At 41.1% G+C, this 24,127-nt stretch overlaps 1 protein-coding gene across 1 annotated transcript in view; it reads left to right on the plus strand.

The window, feature by feature from the left end:
• IQGAP2 (IQ motif containing GTPase activating protein 2) overlaps positions 1–24,127 on the plus strand; it is a 307,827-nt gene that overhangs the window by 171,672 nt on the left and 112,028 nt on the right. The window contains exons 5-9 of the mRNA XM_012180670.5: positions 2,122–2,198; positions 16,481–16,548; positions 16,865–16,978; positions 17,624–17,802; positions 19,864–19,951. Of these exons, the coding sequence (XP_012036060.3) occupies positions 2,122–2,198; positions 16,481–16,548; positions 16,865–16,978; positions 17,624–17,802; positions 19,864–19,951 (526 nt within the window). The remainder of the gene's footprint in view (positions 1–2,121; positions 2,199–16,480; positions 16,549–16,864; positions 16,979–17,623; positions 17,803–19,863; positions 19,952–24,127) is intronic.

Genomic DNA, 24,127 nt, shown 5'->3' on the forward strand with positions numbered 1-24,127 from the left:
TATTCCAGGTTTGCAATTAAAAACACCCCCACAACAAAAACAAGGAATTCCTTAAGGTGAATTACGAATGCCTATTTTTAATACATTTGTGCTAATACCTGTTTTAACTCAGTTCATTTTATCTTGCAATGGTCACTGTTGATCTATTTTATTTTGCCATTTTTAATTAAAGTACTTTCCCGTCTCCTAAAATGTTGAGAACATTGAATGCTATTCCTTTCCAGGAAGTACTTATCATACAGAATTCATATTTCTAAATTGTGATTTAGTAAGTATTAGCAGGGTGTTGAGTGGTAACCAGATTAAAAAAGAAAGAAATTCAAATGCCATTTTTCTGTATGAGGCTGCATATGTTAGTTAGGATAATTTCATTATGTTTGAAAGATTTGATTTAAACCTTCTCAAGTTGTGTGTGTACTGGCCACATTTATTTTGATTTTAAGCCAAACAAGTGATCCGTGCAACAGATTCTATTTTAATCCTGATGTTTATTATGAAATCAGTGATATATTACATTGCAGTAATGCGAAGCCAGCAGTATGCTGAATTGACTTAGATGTATTAATAAACTCCTTCATGTATCAATATGAGCTGCTTACTCTGTGCTCAGCTTCATGTTATACACTGGGGTTACAATGCTGAAGAAGATGGTGAACTATAAATTGATCCCATCTCCTTGATAACGGAAGACATATTCATAATGGTTTTCTACGAGAGATACCAGTATAAAAATTTCTTGTTTAAAGAGGGGAAGTTACAGTTGTCCTCTGCTTACCTGGTAGAACTTTTAAACCTGGTCATATTCTAGATGGGGAATCCTCTTCTCATTCATACTTTAACAGCAAATGTATTAAAGGAAACTTAGAAAGACCTTTGAAATTTCATAGACTATAGATATTTCTTGAAGCACTCAGTAACTATACATTTTATAGTTCAAGAAACTTTGCTTTTCTCGTAGCTTTTTTCAGTGTCCAATAGAAAGCTGTGCTTGAGTATCAAGGTCTACCATATGGTATGCAATTTTAGTTGTTATGTCAAATTTTATAAAATATTTACCAAAAGCAAGTAATGCCAATATGCTTCTCTTAATCTTAGGAGCTTCAATCCTAATTATTCATTTTTGGTGCCGTATTCTGAAATCTGTTTCTTATTAGGTTTTTAGTTTCAAGCTCAAAAAGCACATCAAGGTGCATAAACAGTTTTAGTGTTCAGACTTTTCAATCTACTACCTCCATTCATAGATGGTTATCCAAAAGAAGTAATCAGGTGCACAGAGAGAGCAGGGATGTTTATTGTAGTGACTATAATAGGGACAAAATGGGGGGAAGAAGTGTTCAACCATGGAGAACTGGTTAAATTGTGATTCAAAAATATGAAAGAATCCCATGCATCTACTAGAAGTAATGTTCTTATAGACTAATGAAGGGAATGGAAAACAATCATGCTCTATCAAGTGTTTTAAACAGGCTTATAATACGTGAAATTTGGTTTTCAAATACCCACATACATAAAAGTTAAAAAAAAAAAAGAGAGAGACATACAGATAAAAGACTGGAAGAAAATATACCAAAATGCTAATAGTGACAGTCTGGAGGTAGGCTTATAAGTGTTTTTCTTTCATACTTTATCTACTGTCCAGATTTTAATCAGTAAAAATGGGTGTTTTTTTCTCCTTAAAGTAGTACATGGGTATGTGTGTGTTGTATGTATATACACACGTTTACAGAGCTGTGTAGCCAAGTTCTTATAGTGTAATGATTTCAAAGGGACACCCTTCTCAGGCCAGGGGACCCGTGGGCAGTCCCAAGAGTGACTCTGGTACAGAAAGAAAAGCCTGCACGGGCTCATGCCTTGTGGAGGGAAGCTGCCACCCAGCCCTGGGGACAAAGCCTTCTTGAAGCGGCTGACTGTGAATCTCCATTGAGCCACTAGGAGGCGCTGTCAGGCAGGGACCTGAGGCAGTGATTGGTCCACATGGAAAACGACACGAGGCACAACTGAGATTCCCCTTCATTAAATAAATACAGAACAGCAAGGACAATCAAAATAGGGTCATTTGCGGAGTTAAAATAATTGTGAAAAGCAGCACCTAATAAATACATTTTCCCTTTTGTTTTCCAGATATTTTACCCGGAAACAACAGATGTCTATGACCGGAAAAACATACCAAGAATGATATATTGCATTCATGCACTGAGGTGGGAAAAAAAAAAAATACAATTAAAAATCTAGGAAGTAAATTTAAATAAAACCATAGTTTCAATTTTAAAAGAGCTCTTTTTCCTCTTTTTAGAGAGAGCTCTTTTAAAAAAAAAATAATAGTCTGAACTATTATTTTTAAGACTGAGTTCTAAATTTGCTGGTAAAAAAATTAAGATAGTTGTCATATAACAATACTTGAACTTAAAAAACATTTTTTTCTTTTTTTTTAAATCCATTTCAAAATAGAAAACCAGAAAAATGAATGAAAGTCCTGTGAATATAATGAGAAAATTTTAACAGAAATTTCTAGGCATCTAATAATAATGTGCTTCATAGTTGAGTTATACTACTTTACAAACTACTTTACTACTGCTTTACAAATACATCAAATGAGCAGCTTTAATGCTCATAAATTTGATTGTGATACTCTTAAAATCATTAGTTTGGCTCAATTCTTAGCATAGATGAATAAAATTCACTATTAAAAAAATCTTTTGAACTTTTGTTCAGTAGAACTGGTACCATAAGGGTAAAGAAGAAACTAAAATTAGTCAAATCATGATACATTCATTTTTAAAAACATTTGTTTGCTATCTTAACAGTTTTAAGGGCTTCCCTGGTGGTTCAGATGGTAAAGAATCTACCTGCAATATAGGAGACCCAGGTTTGATCCCTAGGTTGGGAATTTTCTTTCATGTTGAGATTCTACCAGTCAGAGTATTTCTTACCTTATTGGAAGAAATGTGAGTTTTAGATGGTCACAAAAATGATTCTAAAAATCCAATTTGTGGCTGTTGTCTTGAGTGCACACAGGTAATGACTGAGAGACTTCGTGTCTGATTAAATTTTAAATTTCTTGTAGAACATCTGCCTTGTGTTTATATCACTGAAAGCCATTTTCCTGGCAGAGTATTCAGCCTTGAGGTTTATATTAATTTCTTTCTGGCTTTCTTCCTCTCCGAAGGAGCAGATTTTTATAGTAATTCATTGCAATATTGGATTACTAAAGACTTTTGATTATGTCAAATAATTTGCCTCCCCCACCCTATCAGTACTTATGAGATTTCTTTGGAAGATGACAGTTGCTTGAAATACAGACCAAATGTAGGTGCCTATCCTACGATTTCTTTTTACTCTAGTAATTTAGAACAACTGAGGAAAAAAAATGGTTCAATGCCTTCCCCCCTCTTATGTGGCTAGTATATCACTGTTCCAGGTTTTCTGAAAGCTCTTGGTGCCCAAGTGCTCGTTTTGATGAATATTATCAAATGCGTTGCCCAACATTCTTGGTCAGATGCTTTTCAGAGCCTAGAATCATTACTTAACGCTTTGTGACCTGCTAAGCCAGCCATTAGTTAATCTTTATCATATCGATGCATCTGAAGGAAAAGTGTTAGTTGCCCAGTCATGTCCGACTCTTTGTGACCCCATAGATGGTAGCCCGCCAGGCTCCTCTGTCCATATATTCTCCAGGGAAGGATACTAGAGCGGGTTGCCATTCCCTTCTCCAGGGGATCTTCCCGACCCAGGGATCAAAGCCAAATCTCCTGCATTGCAGGCAGATTCTTTACCGTCTGAGCCACCATGGAAGGCCATGCATCAGGGTGCTAACCTCCCCATCTGTAGCCTGCTGTCTATAAGATAACACTGATTTCCTGAAATACACACCTGAGGTGTTAATATAAGCAGCTTATAAAGAAATGGTGTGCTTGGTTCTTTTCTGGTGACGTCACTGTTGTACAAAAGTTACAGAGAACTGCACGGAGGCTTACAAATGTGTGCCTGCCGTAGTCTGAACAATGGCTTGAGCAGCTTGGTTAACAAAGAAAAGGCAACTTCTTGCTCACCTTGCCAATTGCGTGCAAATGTTTTTCTCAAGTATGTAGACTGTCTTTCTCAGGTTTTCATTCAGTTACTCATCATGGAAGACTCCATTAGTGGAGTGGATTCCTGCCGAATGTTCTTCACTAGATTTGACCTTAAGTAGGAATTTTAAAAGCAGGATCTTGAAAAGCAATATTCAGTTAATGAACAGCATTCCCTGGGAGACTCTCCTTCACTTTTCTCTGTTGCAAACTTATTGTAGAAAGTTAAAGTGTTAGTCCCTCAGTCGTGTCCAACTCTGCAACCTATTAGGCTGTAGCCCACCAGGCTCCTCTGTACATAGAGTTCTCCAAGCAAGAACATTGGAGTGGGTTGCCATTCCCTTCTCCAGGGGATCTTCCGGATCCAGGGATCAAACCCAGGTCTCCTGCATTGCAGGCAGATTCTTTACCCTCTGAGCTACCAGGGTGCTCCTTAATCAGGCATGGAGAAGTCTCATGTATCTAGTTGTTTTCTATCAAAACCCTTTCCTGCCGTGGTCTAGAATGTGGTCAGTTCCTCAGATGAGGCTGATATTCTGTTCTGTTGGGCCAGACTCTCTTGGAAGCTGGATAGCGGCACATTTTCATAAGGACAGTGGATTTGCCCTCACTGCGTGATTAGAAGTGATGGCTGAAAATGAACCGAGATGTCTTCAGCGGTTGTATCCTAGCTGCAGATACAGCAGCACTGCTGGTGTAAAGATTGTCATTACCTGCCAGGGCATTAGGCAGGTCAGAAGGCCTATTATAGATCGGGAGCCAGGCAGAAAGATCCCCCAGGCCTGGAGCCCTGACTGATCTGCAGAGTTCATCCCTGGCCCTGCCAACTGGTTTTCTCTTCTCTGTCTTCTTGATTTGGGTTTAACAGCCTCATTAGAATGCCCTGGGTTCCTGCCCTTGCTTCCTGCTTGTGTCTACTTTTCCCTTTTCCTGCCTGCCTCGCCTTTCACTGAATTTCTGACCCTGGTCCCCAGGCCTCACTCTTTCAGTTCAGCTGGGTGTTCTCAAGCCCAGACTCCAGGCGGTGATAGCCAGGCCGCCCCACAGGGAGTCCAGAACCTCTGCGTCACGCAGACCCACCTAAATCATACGTGGCCTCATGTTCTTTTCAAAGAAATGTCTATTATCTTTTCCTTATTTGAAATAAAAAGGTGTTCACTGTGGAAAACATTGGAAAATTTGAAACTGAGTCCCCCTAAACCAAGTTCCTCTGGCAGGTTGATGGTTCACCTCTCTGTATAAAACTTTCTTTCTTTTCCTATACCTGTTCCCCCTCAAGATTAAGGCGTCTCAGAGAAAGGGGAGGGGGCATTAAAGCTGAGCAGGGATTAAAGCCCTGAGGGGCCTTCCCAGATATAAAAGCCCCTCCATGTTCCCTGTTTCTTGTTGGAAAAAAAAGGGTGGGGGTGGTTAATTTCCTAGGCCTTCCCCCAGTTTCAAAGAGTAGGCTCAAGTAGTAAGTGCTTAGGGTAATAGTCCCAGGACTCTTCCTCCTGAAGGAATATAGATCATCTCTGAGTCGTTCTGTAGAAACCAAGACCCTCACCCAGATGGAGGATATGACCACATGCTGAGCCTGTGCGCTGTGCATAGACCTCAGACCGATTGGAACTAGAAGGCTGAGCTTCCCAGAACATCACCCTGTTACCTCACCACCAACCAGTCAGCAGTGACCCTGCATCCTAGGTTCCTCTCCCCTAATATTGTCTTTACAGCTCTTGCCTGAAAGCCACTGACAAGTTTGGGTCTTTTGAGCACAAGCCACCAGTTTCCCTTGCTAGGCCCGGCAACAGACTTCTCTCTGCTCCAGGAGTTGACATTTCAGTACCAGATGACAAAGTCTGTTTGTAACTATTTTGGTGTTTTGGACTTAAAAAATATATGTGGCATGTTTTCTTCGTAGCTTTATTTGGAATATTTAAAGCCTACGCAATAAAAGGAGCCACCTCACAGAGTGAGAACCTTGCTAACAAGAGACTGATAGTTTTTTTTTTTTTTTTTTTTTTTTTTTCCGGTCTGAAGGCCTTCTAACCATGGAGAAGAACACTTTTTACCTGTTATTTATTGCCCAGTGTATTAAGCAACTGTTAAATGCTTAAACATTAGCTATACAGTTGAATTCCTTTAAATAAATAAATTTAGTAGACTGCTTTTTTGAATATCTCAAATACCTTAAAACACAAGTAAAATGCCCAGATACATTATTACAGTCTTACTACACTCAAATTTATTCTAAAAGATCCACACTGCAAGTTTCACTTATAGTTATGTTATTTAGCCACTAATTTTGATGCATTCTAAGGCTATAGCAATGGCACCCCACTCCAGTACTCTTGCCTGGAAAATCCCATGGATGGAGGAGCCTGGTAGGCTGCAGTCCATGGGGTCACGAAGAGTCAGACACGACTGAGCGACTTCACGTTCACTTTTCACTTTCACGCACTGGAGAAGGAAATGGCGACCCACTCCAGTGTTCTTGCCTGGAGAATCCCAGGGACGGGGGAGCCTGGTGGGCTGCTGTCTATGGGGTCGCACAGAGTCGGACACGACTGAAGCGACTTAGCAGCAGCAGCAGGGCTATAAAACTTTGAAACCTACCCAGAGTTCACGGAGTCGCTAGAAACAGAGCGCCTCTCCAGTGGACCAGGTTACAGATTGCTGGCAGAACACAGTATCGGTCTGGGTTCTTCTCCTAACGTGAGTCCAGCCTTGGCCACCAGGAATCAGGCTGAACTTGATTTGCACAATCACCCAGACCGTGGAGTGTTTGGCTTTCAGGCAGGTTTTCATTTCCCACCCAGTCCCCACCCTCTGCCACTCAGAAGTGGTTTACTTCCATGTCTCACTGGGCCAGTGCTCCATAACCCATTGTCCTGTCTTCATGATGTATTGGCCTGCTCTGTTAACATTATTAAAGGTTAATGTATGCCCTTTGGATATTTTCTTGAAATCAGTTGGGAATTCTAGAGGTTTCTCCCCCAGGAGATGAGGGATGGACTCTGCCTGATGCTCTTTGGGACCCTTTGGCTGATAGCATCTCGAATCCTGCTTCTGGACCCTCTCTCTGCTTGGCTATTGAGTGCAGCCATCAGCACTGTACCCTCTTTTCGCCTGGCTGTTTTTGTCACCTCCTGTGCCCCTCGGTCTGTTCTTATCTTGGGATATTCCCTTGGTTTTCTCCACTGTTGTCTTACTCAGAGTTCCTGGTCTTTACTTTTCCTGTTGTTTAAAGGATACAAAAACAAGCACATATTTATACACTATAAACAGGCATAAGAAAAAACAAAGCACCTGTATTTTAACAACACTTCCTAGCATGTTAAAATCCGTATAAATATAAATATTATGCATGTCTTATTTTATCTCTGCATTACAAATTCCTTTTGGTACACTTTATACCGGGCTTCCCTGCTGGCTCAGGCAGTAAAGAATCTGCCTGCAATGCAGGAGGCCTGGGTTTGATCCCTGGGGCAGAAAGATCCCCTGGAGAAGGAAATGGCTACCAACTCCAGTATTCTTGCCTAGGAAATCCCATGGACTGAGAAGCCTGGAAGGCTACAGTCCTTTGAACATCATTTTGAACTCCAGGCCTTTCTCTGATCTAAACAAGATTTGTTGTTGTTGCTAAGTTACTCAGTCATGTCTGACTCTTTGCAACCCCACGGACTGCAGCATGCCAGGCTTTCCTGTCCTTTACTATCTCCCCTAGTTTGCTCAAACGCGAGAGTCTTCTCCAGCACCACAGTTCCAAAGCATCAGTTCTTCAGTGCTCCGCCTTCTTTATGGTCCAACTCTTACATCGCTACATGACTACTGGAAAAACCATAGCTTTCACTATATGAACCTTTGTTGGCAAAGTGATGTCTCTGCTTTTTAGTATGCTGTCTAGGTTCATCATAGCTTTTCTTCCAAGGAACAAGCATCTTTTAACTAACCAAGATTAGTGTCTTCTTTTTTGATGGACCAGATTGCTTCAGTTTGGTCTTGGGAGCTCTTTCTGGCCAACTCCTTTGTCCTTGTAGCACTGTCCCTGACATTTATTTGAGATATCCTTGCTTTGTGGCCACAAGCAGATTTTCCAATCTTTCCCTGATTGTGTGCTCAGTTGAGTCTGACTCTTTGCGACCCCACGGACTGTAGCCCGCCAGACTCCTCTGTCCATGGGATTCTCCAGGCAAGAATAACAAAGTGGGATGCCATGCCCTCCTGCAGGGGATCCTCCCAACCTAGGGATCCAACCTGGGTCTCCTGCGTCTCCTGCAGGTGGGTTCTTTACCACTGCACCACCCAGGAATCCCCTTTAAAGTTGTCGTGTGTTTGTAACAGTTTTCCTTGCTTAACACATGAGGCTTCTGGATTCAGCTTTTCTTATTAAATAAAGCTTATTTGCTGGTTAAGATTCTACTACACTGAGCACAAGGTAAGCGCATGTCTGCCTCTCCTCTGTGTAAGGATGGCTGTCCCCACTGCAGAGTCTGTGGTTGCTACCCAGCAGTCATGTCTTCAAACGCAGTGAAGACGCCAAAATAGCACACATTCAGGGCTTGGATTTATGAAAATGGCTGCGGCAGCCCCACTTCTGGTTGACCAGCTGCTCCAAGTACCCTGAGCAGTTTGTGAAGAAGGGCTCCTCTAGTAGGTGAACTTGAGGAACTGGTTCAAAGTCAAGCTCGTTAGCAAAGCAGCTCAAGCGGTCAAGAATCTTCCTGCAATGCAGGAGATGCGGGTTCAATCCCTGGGTTGGGAAGATCCCATGGAGTAGTATACCCCCTCTACTATTCTTGCCTGGAAAATCCCATGGACAGAGGAGCCTGGTGCGCTACATCAATAGGGTCGCAAGGAGTTTGAGACAATTGAGCTCCCAAGCACGCACACATACACACACACAGTAGTGATAATGAAAACAGACCAACACCTACTGAGCCTTCCATTACATGCCTGGTACTGTTCCAGGTATCCTGTTACAGGTATAATCTCACTTAATCCTCATGACGTATGTTTTCTGTACAGTTATTAGTCTCATTTTAAACTGTGGCTAGCCAAGATCATACAGCTAGTAAGGGGCAGAGTTGGGATTCAGACCCAGGCGGGATGGCACCAGAACCTGCAGTTACTTAGGCAGCCAGTCATTGTCCTCAGAAGGGAGCCCAATATTTCCATCCAACTAGGAAAATGAAAAGAAGGGTGGCATTAGCCTTGAAGTTCAGCGCAGGTCTCTAAGCTGTTACATTTAGGATATTTTAAAAGGAAGCTTCCCCAAATTTCAGAACAGGAAGGACCTTGAGATGTTGAGTCCAGTTTATTTCACCGATGAGGAAATTGAAAGATTGGTTTATGTGAGTCAGAGTCACATACTGAAATGTGGTCAGGCTGGGGCCAGGATCCAGGGCTTCTGACTCCAGTTCCCTCTTTTTCCTAATCAGCCATGAGGCTTTGATTTACAGACATTCATCTCCCATATTACAACGTAAAATGAACTGTGCATGATGTGACCCAGAAAAGTTGAAATAAACTCAGCTTTTGCCTTTAAAGTTTGCATTTTATTACTGTAGCACCTCTTAACACATATAGTCAAGTAGTAGAAAAAACTGATGTTTTTTTTTGGTTTTGTTTTTGTTTTTTTTGCTTTCTTTATTGCTTGCTTTACTTGAACTGATATTATTAGTACAAAATAGGAGCGCATGGGCCAATGAGGCTTTTGCTACCATAGGACAACTTCTCTATTACTGGCCTTTTCTTAGCAACACAAATGTACTATAGCTTTTGATGTGATGAAATTCTAGCTGTTTCATGCTAAGTGCTTTCTTATATGTGGAAAGTGACATTAGCTCTTCAGCTTCCTTTGGAATGCTCTTGTCTCTTTGTGTTGGTTGTTAGCACTGAAGGTGCTTAATAAATTCAGCTTTGAAGAGCTCCAAGAAATTGGTGATTGGACAGACTTTTGTTTTTTAAACGCTAAGACTAGATTTCCTATATACTTCAGGTAATGCCCTCATTTGAATCGAAATGCTTTGAAGGGAATGGGCCACTGATGTTGATTCTTTTCAGTTTGGGAATCCAGAATAAGTACTTTTCCTAGTAAACATTTGCCCCTTTGACTAATCTGCTTGGACATACCTCCCACACAGAGATTTAATATATAAACTCCCACACTGTGAAAAGTTATCTTTTCAAAACTAATAGTTTAAACTCCAACCTCAAAGATAAAATAAATGCTGAAAATTGAAACCAAATAAAAATATACCTTCACATTAAAAAATACATACTTTTGGTGAAAGTATGTAAATGCAAATGAGATTTCTACCTGATCCTGACTGGCACACCAAAATCAGATTTGAGATAAATCTGACTTTTCTATCCAAAAGGTACCTGACTTCTCAGCACCATCTTGTGGTAACTTTTAGTTAAACTGGGATGTTTGCTTGTGAGATTCATGTTATACAGCATAAATAGAGAAGTAAAAAGTATAATCAGAAAGTCTTCCAGTCTCTTTAATGAACACTTTTGTTAAGTGTAATTAATTTAGCCAACATATAACCAACAAACCTCAGTTTTGTTGAAGCCTGAGTACCTTATAGGGACAAACAGTTGAGAGTAGTTAAATGAATGGCCAGATATCTCCAGAAAGGAGATACGGTGAAAACGACTGTGTCAAGCTCCTCGGTCACAGGTGTCTTAGTCTCCTTACAAAGCTGGTGTGCCATGATTAAAGTAGGAGGGGTTTCTTTAATATACAGTGTTATCATTTGCTTTTGGCTGTGCTGGGTCTTTGTTGCTGCACAGCCCACTCCAGTGTTCTTGCCTGGAGAATCCCAGGGACGGAGGAGCCTGGTGGGCTGCCGTCTATGGAGTTGCAAAGTCGGACACGGCTGAAGCGACTTAGCAGCAGCAGCAGCAGCTTTCTCTCTAGCTGCGGTGGGCTCCTCTCTGGCTGTGGCTCACAGGCTTCTCGCGGCAGTGGCCTCTCTGGCTGCAGAGCACAGATTCTAGAGCCGGGGGGCTGCAGCACGTGGGCTCAGCAGTTGTGCCTCCTGGGCTCCAGGGCCCAGGCTCAGCAGTTGTGGCGCAGGGGCTCAGTTCCTCTACAGCACGTGGGGTCTTAATGGCTCAGGAATCGAACCCGTGTCTCCTGCACTGGCAGGCTGATTCTTTACCTCCAGGGGAACCTGTTGTTTGTTTGTTTGTTTTAATCATCTGTAGTAAGAAAGAGTGCTATCCATTGACCAGAAAATTAAGTAACTCATGACAGAAGGCAAACAGATAGATTGGATTAACTGAGACACAAAACAGGGTCACAGCCCAGAGACCACTGAGTTGTACACAAAGCTGGGAGCTGCTGTGGGGCTTTGGTCTGAGCAGAGATGGGAAGAGGAGAGCCCTAAGCTGGCATAATTTGGATTAGTTAGACCTGCTGAACCTACTATTCCTTCCCCAAGGCAACAAGTGAAGATGCTGATGGCAGGGTAGCACACCAGTCCCCAAAAAGACTCAGGGAACCCCAGTCTAAGAAGATAAGACAGTGAGCACCCTCTGGGCATCAGCCTCCTTGTTCCTCTACCGTCTCCCTAAGGCTGGCTTCTGTCACGGGATGCTTGTGGTTTAGTCACTAAGTCCTGTCCGACTCCTGTGGCCCCATGGACTGTAGCCCGCCAGGCTCCTCTGACCATGGGATTCTCCAGGCAAGAATACTGGAGTGGGTTGTCACTTCTTCCTGCAAGGGATCTTCCTGACCCAGGAATCGAACTCAGGTCTCCTGCATTGTAGGCAGTTTCTTTACCAACAGAGCTACCAGGGAAGCCTGAGGCATGGGGACCTGCAGCCAACAGTGACAAACAGTTGCAAGTCTCAAACCTCAAGATGAGCCCCAAATCAGGAAATGCCAGACATTTGAAGGAAACTACAGCTCTGAAACTACAGCTTCCCTGATAGCTCCCACGGTAAAGCATCTGCCTGCAGTGCGGGAGACCCGGATTCGATTCCTGGGTCGGGAAAGTCCCCTGGAGAAGGAAATGGCAATCCACTCCAGCACTCTTGCCTGGAAAATCCCATGGACGGAGGAGCCTGATAGGCTGCAGTCCATGGGGTCGCAAAGAGTCGGACACGACTGAGCAACTTCACTTCACTTCACAGCTCTGAAAGAGGAATTACATTCAAAAAACAGAACCAACACCCAAGGAACAAATGAAAATAGTAAAATATGTGCACTTGTGAGTAATTCATTTTGTCTACTTAGTAAATATGCTTATAAATGGCAAAACCAAAGATAAAACTGAGAAAGAAGAAAACTGGATACAGATTAAATTAGAAAGTAAACTAATAAAATTTATTTACCTAAACTTTGATTGCATAATCTGAAAATTTTTAAATGCATCTAAAATTCCAGATTATCTCAACATTACATAGGAGGGTAGATAGAAGTGGAAATATATTAAGGATAACTGATATTCATTAGCTTAGCCTTTGATGCAAGAATATAAATTTCAAGTATGTTAAAACTAACAGAATATTATCGTAATATACATAAATATACACATTAAATATGAAATTATTTTATGTATAAAATTTATTAGAAGATATTTTATGGGAGACTCCTAGTTAAATTTTACTATCACATTTTCAAAGTTTTTCCCATTGAATTACTTTTATACTTTTTTTTTTGGTCAACTTGTTCAGGTGTATTTTTTAATTTAGTTGTAAAAGGGGATAAAACTGCAAATCAGGAACCATGAACGAATTCATACAGTGGTATTTTTTTGATCATTTATGGATCTATTTTTATTTTTTCAAGTATGGCTTGATTTTACTTTCCTAGAATTCTTTTCTAACTACACCCCCGGCTGTTTAATTCTATTGAATTTTATTGTTTCTGTTACAGTCAGAAGTATGTGACTAGGTTGACATTTTATTTGGTCCAAGTGACATGAGGTCCCTTTTACCTGGAATATTTTTTCTTGTGTAATAAATTGAAAATTGGTTCATGAAATATTAATGGTTTTGGAAATGTCAGCATCCTAGTTTTAATTATAATGACTTGTTATATCCCTGATAATCTCTAAAGACCTAGAATTTAAACTAAGAAATGTAGCCTGTCTTTCTAGCTTTGAATTATGAATACATAATGTCTATTTTCGGAGAAGGCAATGGCACCCCACTCCAGTACTCTTGCCTGGAAAATCCCATGGATGGAGGAGCCTGGTAGGCTGCAGTCCATGGGGTCGCTAAGAGTCGGACACGACTGAAGCGACTTCATTTTGACTTTTCACTTTCATGCATTGGAGAAGGAAATGGCAACCCACTCCAGTGTTCTTGCCTAGAGAATCCCAGGGATGGGGGAGCCTGGTGGGCTGCCGTCTATGGGGTCGCACAGAGTCGGACACGACTGAAGTGACTTAGCAATGTCTATTTTACATTGAACAATGTTCAGGGTCTGATACGTTTTCCCCTTGTGAATAAGATACAAATATTGGAATTTAGTAGCAAAATTACCGTATGTTTAAAGTGTCATTTGTTCTTTGGTTGTTGTTTTGGGGGAAAAGAGGGGGAAAAAAACAGAGAAAGATAAATGCCCCCAGGAAACAACCTTTAAAATTCAAAAGTTCATTAATATGCATTTCCTGGAAGAAATTGAAATGGCCAATATGTGTATGAAAAATGCTACCCTCACAATGAAAAAAAAGGAAATGTAAACTTTAATGACATTTTTGGCTATCAGATTGGTGAGGTTTTCATGGACAGAATCCTCTGCTCTTAAAGAGACAAAGAAAATGGCATTTTCATGGATTGATGGTGGAGTGGGGCCATGCCCACCACCTGGGTCTTAGTTCAGTTAAACATTCAAGTTCAGGACCATGTGCTGTAACCATGTTGATTAGCAGATGCTCAGAAGCAAATACACCCTGCCAGCAGGACAGCATCAAGCGTGTGCCCTGCAGTGGGGGCTTCTCACCACTCCACGCAGTGGTCCACACAGCCATTTAGACCCTTCTCTTTGGTGCCCTGGGTGATACCTTGGGTTTGACGTTATGAATGAAACTAACAGTGGTAGTTACTGAAGGCTCCCTGGCTGAGCACCTCAGTCCCCGGGAGCCATATCTGTTCTAGCAGCTCCATAGCATGGCTTCCCAGTTTCCTGCAAGAAATGTGCCAGTTACAAGAGTCACTGAACTCAGGAACACCTAAACTGCGTGTAGCCTATAGGTATTTATGATTGCTTCTAGTCAAGACGCAGTTTGCCAATCAAGGGTTATTTTTCCCCTAAGCAATGGTGCTTAGTAACAAGGTTGTCAGTATACATTATTGGGCGCCTGGGGGAACAGAGGTTGAAAGTGAACTGAAGGAGGTCATATTCTATTGCAGAAGGGAGAGGAGTTTCATTAACTCTTTGCTCACAGAGAATAAATGAGTATAATCTCTTTTTAAGAACACAATTTGATAATATATATTAAAGTTTTGTGTATATATCCTTTCAATTTGATAATTTTCTTGGCAGGAATTTATGTGATGGATAAGATATATGTACAAGTTCAATTCAGTTGCTCCATAGTGTCTGACCCTTTGCTACCCCCTGGACTGATGTGCCTATATAAGTAGATTCACTGCAACATTATTTATCATAATGGATAATTAATGATCATCTAAGTGCTCAGCAATTGGTTAAGCAAAATATAGTACATTCATATTATAGAATACTGTGTGGTGGCTCTGATGGTAAAGAATCTGCCTGCAATGTGGGAGACCCAGGCTTGATTTCTGGGTGGGAAGGATCCTCTGGAGAAGGGAATGGCTCCCCACTCCAGTATTCTTGCCTGGAGAATCCCATGGACAGAGGAACCTGGTGGGCTACAGTCTATGGGGTCACAAAGAGTCGGACACGACTAAGTGATTAATGCTTTCACTTCTTTCATGTGAATTTATGGAATAGCTATTTCCAGAAACAATATTAAAATTATTTATATCAAAGTATTTACTGTTTCGGAGGAGGCAATGGCACCCCACTCCAGTACTCTTGCCTGGAAAATCCCATGGATGGAGGAGCCTGGTAGGCTGCAGTCCATGGGGTTGCTAAGAGTCGGACAGGACTGAGCGACTTCATTTTCACTTTTCGCTTTCATGCATTGGAGAAGGAAATGGCAACCCACTCCAGTGTTCTTGCCTGGAGAATCCCAGGGACAGGGCAGCCTGGTGGGCTGCCATCTATGGGGTCGCACAGAGTCACACACGACTGAAGCGAGTTAGCAGAAGCAGCAGCATTTACTGTTTAACTCTGAATGATGATTTTCTGTGTATTCTTTTGAAACCATGGATCAGTAATTTTTAACTTTGATCACATATTGCTTTTCTAAGTGATTATTTCTTACAAAGATCGAAAAATGTAATTTCAACGCATACTGCTTATACTGATTAATCATGCATTTTACGAGTTTTCATTCCATTAAGAAGGCTTGCTCTTGAACTCTTTTAATGAAATTTTGTGTTTATAAACTACTCAGATCTGTCTCATATCAACATTTGAAATGAGTCTTGAAATACTTCAAACCGTCAAAATCATTCTCAGTTCATTTTCCCGGATATGGTATTTGTAATTCTAACGTCTAATTAAAATTTCCTAAGTTATAAGTCAATCAGAACTGATATTAAGTGAATACAGAATTTTTAGTTGGGTTGTAGAGTTGATCTTGGGGGCTAGGAAGGTTAAAATACATGTAGTTCAGAAACTATAGCTCAATGCTTTTGAGGTGAGAAGTCACATAACTAAATATTTTCATCTTCTTTGGTAGAATTTAGATGTCAGACTCTAGCTTCTTTTGTCAGATTACAGGCAGGTTAGTTGTGACCATCATTGCTTCCTATTGAACTTTTTAAAAATATGTACACTTTTCTCTGCATTTTCCACTTTTAAAAATATATCCACGTCATAGTAATATATCTACATTGTGGTTTGTCTTTAACATCTTTCCATCTACCAGTAGTCTTGCTGCTCTATTTATTGGTTCAGAATGTATAAAACAAATAGTTCTTCAAGGGGGTATATAGTACTTGGAGGCATATATAGGTATGGAAAGGAACATATAATTTCAGCTATACTTTAAGCAAAATAAAATCATGTAATATCCAAAGAAATGTTTACTGGGTTTGTTACTTGCTGGTTTGTGCTGTGTCCCTTAGCCTCCCTGTAATTGGATGATTAGGTTAGTCTGCCTGTGAGCGTGCTGTGTAGCTCAGAAGACCAGTTTTCCAGGCAGTGACTGGGACCCTAGTCCTGGTCCCAGTAGGGACTGTGTCACCTTGCACGGATTAGTTAAGATGATCGCTTAGGTGTTTCTCAAATAAAAAGACCCTTAAGATGTATGTAGTTTCTAGCTCTAAGATTTATGATGATAAAGTTTCTGATAGTTTTATGGTTTCTCTTTCAGTTTATATCTGTTCAAACTGGGAATTGCACCCCAGATCCAGGATCTGTTGGGCAAAGTAGACTTCACAGGTACTATTCTTTATCTTGATAATCTTTTAGAGTGTGGTTATGAAGAAAATGTAGCGATATTTTCCTTTCATTTTGATATTGATTCCCTTTTCTTCCTTTGTATTGATCAGAGGAGAAAACTTGCTTACTGTCTTTAGACTCTGCCAATTTTCTGTTCCCTCACCTTTGTGAAGTAAAAAACAGAGGCTGGCTTCTAAGGTTCTTCTTTAGAATTGACCCCATGTTCTTGATGAACACATTTCTTAACACAAATGCACTCATTCTGCCTCCATCTCTGTGGCTTTCACTGATTTTTTTGGTGGTGGTTCTTTTTCAGAGGAAGAAATCAGTAATATGAGAAAGGAGCTTGAGAAATATGGAATACAAATGCCATCTTTCAGCAAAATAGGTGGTATTCTGGCTAATGAACTGTCTGTGGATGAAGCTGCATGTGAGTATACTTAAGATTCAAACTTGCCAATGGCATGAGACTTACCTATTCTTGATTTTGGTTATAAGAAATAGAATATTTAGAAGATATTATAAGCACCCTATATTTTTTTTAATAATATATATTATAGGTAATTGATTTGAGCACATCACAATATAACCAAATAATTGACCTTGGACTCTAGACATCTGCTTGTACAATGCAATTTAAGAAGTTCCAGAAATATCTTTACTCTCCCAAATGTTTCTCTGCTTTCTTTGTCCTTAGACTTCAGAGGCAGGGTACTCACTGCTGGGAATCTTTCCATGCTGCAAGTTAAATTGCAGTCGTCTCTTGAAGACAACATGATACTTTCTGTATCTGTCACCCTGCAAACTCCCAGTGGTTGCCATAGCGTTTGATTCACATTCAACGCAAGTTGAATAAATGAATAGGAATCAGGTAACAGATGCTGAGGACCTGAGATAAATGCGCAGGTAGGGAGGTTGTCGCAGGGATGTGCTGTGATGTGTCTGAGGTTCTATTGTTTGAATTCTTGACTGGACCCCACGGAAGAGAGTGAAGCTGCTTAAGCTATGCACAGTCAGTACAGCTGTCCATGTTGTCTTTTGCTGATACAGTTCTTTTTTTCTTTTTACTTTGCAGTGCATGCTGCAGTTATAGCCATTAATGAAGCTATTGAAAAAGGAATCGCTGAGCAGACCATTGTAACACTAAGAAACCCCAATGCAGTTCTGACTTTAGTGGATGACGACCTCGCACAGGAGTATCAGAAGGAACTCTGGGACGCCAAGAAAAGAAAAGAAGAAAATGCAAGGCTGAAGGTATTCAGTTAGATTCTGAGTGGTCAATACAGTAATAGGCATGGTTCTGCATTGCTAGTTTGCAAAAGCTTTAGTGTTATGAGGGATGCTTTTAAATCCACTGGCTGCGGTCTCTCCAGCCACAGGCTATTGCTTTGGGTGAAGTATAAAGGTGAAAGACGACCATGCCCTCTGTAAGGAAATTAGGTTTTCTTTTTTGATGACTATTGCAGGTAGTAAGGATGAAAGATCATGTTGGAAACTTATCAAGAAGGCATAGAAGGAGCAGCTAAAGATCTTCCCTTGTTGAATATCCCCTTGTGTTAGACGACTCACCTTCAGATTCATTACTAGAGGCCAATCATTGGGTGTGGTGAGGTTAGAGAAGACGCTTTTGAATTCACTTTCCTTGTATTCTCCCCATAGTTTCCCCTCCTATTTGAAGACGTGATTTCCCTCCTTGGAAAGTCAGCTCCTGACCCTCACTTTATATTCCCCGCTTCCTGTCTTAGGGAAAACTTTGCACTCAGATTCCGCTTCCTTACCAGCTTTCCCCTCCTTCAAGTCTTGCCATGTCAGCTTCAGCTCCGTTACCAAAGTAGCCCCTTTATCTTCACTTTTTCTCAGGGGATGGCGCTGGGCACACTTGCCCCACACTGCTCCCGGCCTTACATTGCCTGCTTCGCCACCCCCGACCCACGCTTTCTGGGCCTCTCTGCTGCTGTGGACGTCCTCTGAATCTCTTCACGTCTCTGCTTGTTCCGCCCCCCCTAAACGTGGAGAGCCCTCAACATCTGCCGTTGAATCACTCTTTTCTCTGCACTTCCTCCATTGAGCTCATCTGCTTGTTGAAGAACTCAAGCTGCCAGCTTGATGCCCTCATCCCATCCCATCAGGAAGATGCTCGTCCCTACCCTACCCTTCCCGGAAGCGTGCCTTGTACTGACTTCCCTTTGGAATGACCCCCACACTGTTTCAGACCTCTCTGTATGCCCTCTGTGTCCTGGGCATCGCTGCCCTGTGCTGCCTTTTCTTGCTGGGCTAACCTCCGTCCGCCCCCCTCCTCGTGCCACCACTCCTGCCTCAGCCCTGCCCCTCCTGACCTTGTCTCAGGGCTCTTCCCCTTGGGTTCCCTGGCTTCCTATCATTTTCCAACCAACCCCTCTCCCGAGTTCCAGGTTGCAAAATTGACCTTTAGCTACAGATCTGATGTCATTCCACTAGAAACCTCCCCTGATTCCCTGCTGCCTACTGAGTCAAGCACAGGTCCTTCTGTTGGCCTCAAAAGGTTCCAGCATACCCAACCTACCTCCCCATCTTTCTGGCTAAGCCAGGACGTGCACTCTGACTGTAGCCCTGACACACCAAGCTTTCTCACCGTTGTGATCAAATCCTGTTGTCTATATCCTACTCTTCTCCGCCTTGAACATTACTCTCTTCCTCCATGATGATGATGAAAGTCACTCAGTCATATCTGACCTCATGGACTGTAGTCCACCAGGCTCCTCTGTCCATGGGATTCTCCAGGCAATAATACCAAAGTGGGTAGCCATTCTCTTCTCCAGGGGATCTTCTTGACCCAGGCATCAAGCCCAGGTCTCTTGCGCTACAGGCAGAGTCTTTACCACCTGAGCCGCCAGGGAAGCTCTCTCTTCCAGGCCCTCCTCAGTTGTTGTCTCTTAAAAAATTTTTCTTTCCACCCATGTTCTTCCCTAGAATATATTTTGTTCTGCTATATTTGTTATTTATGTGCTTGATTTTTCTGTTAGACTGAATCAAATGGCCAATATTCAGCTGGTTTTGATCTACAAAAAATGGCAATATCAAGTGGTCCAACCTAATGTTTTCCACATTAGACAATTAGGCCTTTACAGAGAGTCACTGGGTCTGTTGTTCATTTTTGTAACCCTTGCTGGCATAGCTAACCCTGGTGCTCTGCACAGAGCAGGCACTCTTAAATGCTTGTATCGAGTTCACATGACTATTAACAAATGGTTTTTAGCACTCTTTAAGTTTTTGCTTTTGAATACCAAGCTTTGGAAACACTGAACCTCAAGAATCAATGAAGCCTTTGTTTTGCAGAATAACTGTATCTCAGAAGAAGAAAGAGATGCATATGAAGAATTGCTGACACAAGCAGAAATCCAAGGCAATATCAATAAAGTCAACAGTGAGTAATGGATCATATGAAGGAAATAGATACTTCTGTAAGATGCAAATTTTTCTTATCTGAATCTCAGCAAAACGCTTAACACATATCCTTATAAAAGTGCCTTATATGATGACAGATCCAGGTAAAGTGTTGCTCTTGATTCTGGTGCATCATCTGCTAGTTTTCCATGGAGCTTTTCTGGGCATCTTGTCCCCAGTGCATGCAAAGTATCTCAAAACATCTTGAAGCTAGGTGGACTGTACCTTCCTGTTTCATCACAGGTACAGTGTGTCATTTTTTGAACCTATCCCTTATTGGGCTAACCTTAAAGTTCTTTTAGTAAAGATTATGAGTTAACGATACTCATTTCTTGCACAGGATTATATGATGACATTTTATTGGCATTGTAAAGCTGTATTGACACCTCTGCTTTTTTTTTTTTTTACCTCTGAATTATTAGTCTGCAGTGTGTAAGAATGGTTCTGCTACTGCTTGTGTAGCTTTGGTGCAAGTGAATAAGGTGTGGCAGACCTATAAATTACATCGTGCAGGTTTGAATCCCATGGCCCTGAGACTCCATGGAGTCACACAGGACAATTCTCCTTGGCACCTAGTTCAGTTATGTGACTATAAAGAACAAAAATCTGGGGTGATTAAAATAAGCATGTGCAAGTGTAGATACAGTAGTCGCTTTATTAGTCTTTTTGTTTCTCTAATAAAAGTTATTTTTACTTGAGGCAGTAAGGAATTCACTTTGACATTTATGTCCCCAAGGTCAACCTAAATAACCCACATATACCCTGAAAAGGAATACTTCAAAGACCAGTTAGTCCATTTAATAAGGCATGTAAACTTCTGCCGAGTTTAAACTTGGAGTGTCCACTAATTCCAGTAGTCCTACACCCTCAGTGTAACCTCCTAGATGAGCCTTGAATGTTCTTTATGGCTCTTAGCGCCTTCAAGGAAATGCGCGTCTATAGGTATTACTCAAGAGTTTTCCTCTAAGTTGCTGGTAGAGACATATATTACAGGCTTCAAACAAGGAGGCCCAGAGAAAATTGATAGATATGTCTAGGAGTTAACCGCTGAGTGGATTTGAGAATTTACCTCCACTTACAAGTACCGAGACCACTAGGATTACTTTTTTTAAGGAACACCTTGACATTTTGAGATGTGTGTTCCTATTTTTATTCTTATTAAATTTTGAACATGTTGGTGATGATACATGAAGTACAATTTCAAGTTTCTCTTTCTGCTCTGTTTGAAAGCTGAGAATTTCATTATGCTTGACAGAAATGGATTGTAGGAAGAAGCTAATATTGCTAGCGAGATATCTGAGGTTCATAAGCTTAGTGGGGAAATGGTTCCATAGCTCTATGCCATCCTTTATTTTTGAAATGTTTATAACCACTAGAATAGATTTCTTTTCCATGTTAAATATAATACCTTATATAAATTTTTCATTACTTGATTGAATGACACAATTTCCTGACCACACATTTGATGCCAAATTGACTATGCTTTTTTTCCACTTTGAAGTAAAAAGCATGAGGTGACTTTCACTAATGCATAACCAGCTAAAATTATGAAAGACATTGCAGTGTTTCATGGCTTTAAATGCATAGAACGTGAAATATCTAGTATTAGTCTTGAAAAAATTCTCCAAAGCATATTTTAGCCAGTGACATGACAATGAGACAATGGTTTGCTTTAAAATATGTCCGTGTAACTGCTTGACAAGCTTTCCCCCAGTCATTGAGCTTGTTGTATTAAACTGTTAAGGTGTCTCCATTTGTAGCAGCCCATGGTAATGACAGAAAGTGACAGCGTTGCTGATAGTAGCACCAGGTCTGTTTTCAGAGGCTTCAGGTTTGTTTGGACTGCAGTCATTTAACTTGGAGTTTGGTACATGCTTTCCATTCATTACATATATTCTGTTAAGATTAGGGCTTGAGACTCTGTTAAATGCAGCGTGTAAAAGAGTGGTTAAGCTTACTTTATATTTCTTTTTTTAGAAGAAATCGTTCATTAAGAGTGTTTTAAAGGATATATATATTTTTTTAATTTTTATTTTTTTAATTTTACTTTACAATACTGTATTGGTTTTGCCATACATTGACATGAATCCACCATGGGTGTATACAAGCTCCCAATCCTGAATCCCCCTCCCACCTCCCACCCTTAAAGGATATATTTTTTCTGTAATATTTTACCATCCAGTTTTCCAAACTTATATAATAGAGTTTTCAAAGGTGAAGTACAGTTCTATTCAGGATAATTAGAGACACAACCAAAAGGCCTTGGATAACCTTAACAGAGCGTCAGACATGACAACCAAACACTGACCTTCTTTTCTGGAATTCTTTCATGTATCACACTAGTTCTAAGAATAGAAAAAAGTGTTTGGGTTCTTAGGGTATCGTTCTAACTTATTCTAAAAGTAGAAGTTTTCTGGGGGGTGGCATGAAAGACGGCATTAGTTGTAAGTATTTCCTGTTCTTGAATGAGGTATCTCAGTAGAAAAGCTATTGAGCGTGGCTCTGTGCGAATATAGGTAGAGAAGATAAATTCCCACCTGTTAAAAAGGGTTAGAATAATCTTAGCTGTAGTCTAGTCATGTGTTAGGGAGACAGACTAATCCTTGAAAACTCTAGAAATGTCTGGGTCTGTGTTGCCTCTACTAACCTGAACCCTTCTCTGTAAGGCAAAACCCCACTGGTTCCGTCCAGTTTCTGTTGCCTGGTAGCAGAGTCCACCACTCATTCTTCCATTTGGTCACAATTCCATTTCTGTTTTCTTGAAACTATTCTGAATTTACTGTTCCAAGTACCCTCCACGTGGTCACTAAACGTCAGGTCTTTATAACCTGAGTGTTGTAACTCGTAGAGACATCACAGAGCTTCTGATTGGATCAGGTAGTGTAAACCAAGGCGTCTCTGTGATGAGGGCTTTTTTTATTTTTTAGGTCAAACGATACAGTAGTTCTCCTCCACCCCCACTCCCCACTTATCCACAGTTTTCTTAACGGAAATTTCAGTTCCCTACTGTCAATTGCAGTCTGAAAATGTGAGATGGAAATTTCCAGGAACATCGCCTGTCTTTTCAGTTACGTGCTGTTCCAAGTAGCATGGTGAACTCTCACGCCACCCCCTTGGCACGTGGATCGACACTTTGTCTGGGAGGCCCCACCCTTCAGTCACTTAGTAGCCATCTCAGTCACCAGACCGTCTGGTGTTATAGTCCTTGTGTTCATGCCATCCTTGCTTTACTTAATAATGGCCCCAAAGCCCGAGAGCAGTGATGCTAGCAATTCAGAGATGCCAAAGAGAAGCTATTAAGTGCCTTCTTTAAGTGAAAAGCCAATGCGTCGATGAAGACATCAAAAAATAGCTTGAGATGAATGAAAATGGAAGCCCAACTTGCCAAAACTTATGGGTCATAGCAAAAGCAGCTCCAAGATAGAAGTATATAGCAATACACAACTATTTCAAGAAACAAGAAAAATTGTAAAATAACAATAAATAAAACTGAAACAGAGTCATAGGCACAGAGAACAAGCTAATTTTTGCCAGAAGGGGAGATGGATGGGATGGGAGAAATAGTTAAGATGTTAAGAGGTACACTCTACCAGTAAAAAATAAGGAAGTCCTAAGAATATTATTAGGATCACTCTAGTGGCTCAGACGGTAAAGCATCTGTCTGCAATCTGGAAGACCCAGATTCAATCCCTGGGTTGGGAAGATCCCCTGGAGAAGGAAATGGCAGTTATTGTTGCTCACCTCTTACTATGCCTAACTTATAAATTAAACTTTATCACAGAGAAAAACAGTACTTGCAGGGTTCAGTTCTATCTTGGTTTCAGGCATCCACTGGAGTTCTTGGAACCATACTAACACATGGGGACCACCATTTCAATGCAGAATTATATACTCATATGACTTTTGGTTGTAATATTTCAAAAAACGTATCTGAAGTTATGTTCGCCTAAAATCCACACTTTACACAACACAAGAGATGAGGGAGACTATTTGGAGACTTAATGATTGCTCTGGATCAAACAGCAGTGTGTCCGAGTGCCTCTTGTGGGGTCCCGTGGTGCTCATTCACCAGGAAGATAAACAGCGGTAGGGCCAGCCTTGCTTCCGGTCTTCACATATCTTTAATCTCCTTGGGGAGGCAGAACTAACACACAAA

This window comes from Ovis aries, chromosome 7, assembly GCF_016772045.2.
Source record: "Ovis aries strain OAR_USU_Benz2616 breed Rambouillet chromosome 7, ARS-UI_Ramb_v3.0, whole genome shotgun sequence".
Taxonomy (NCBI): domain Eukaryota; kingdom Metazoa; phylum Chordata; class Mammalia; order Artiodactyla; family Bovidae; genus Ovis; species Ovis aries.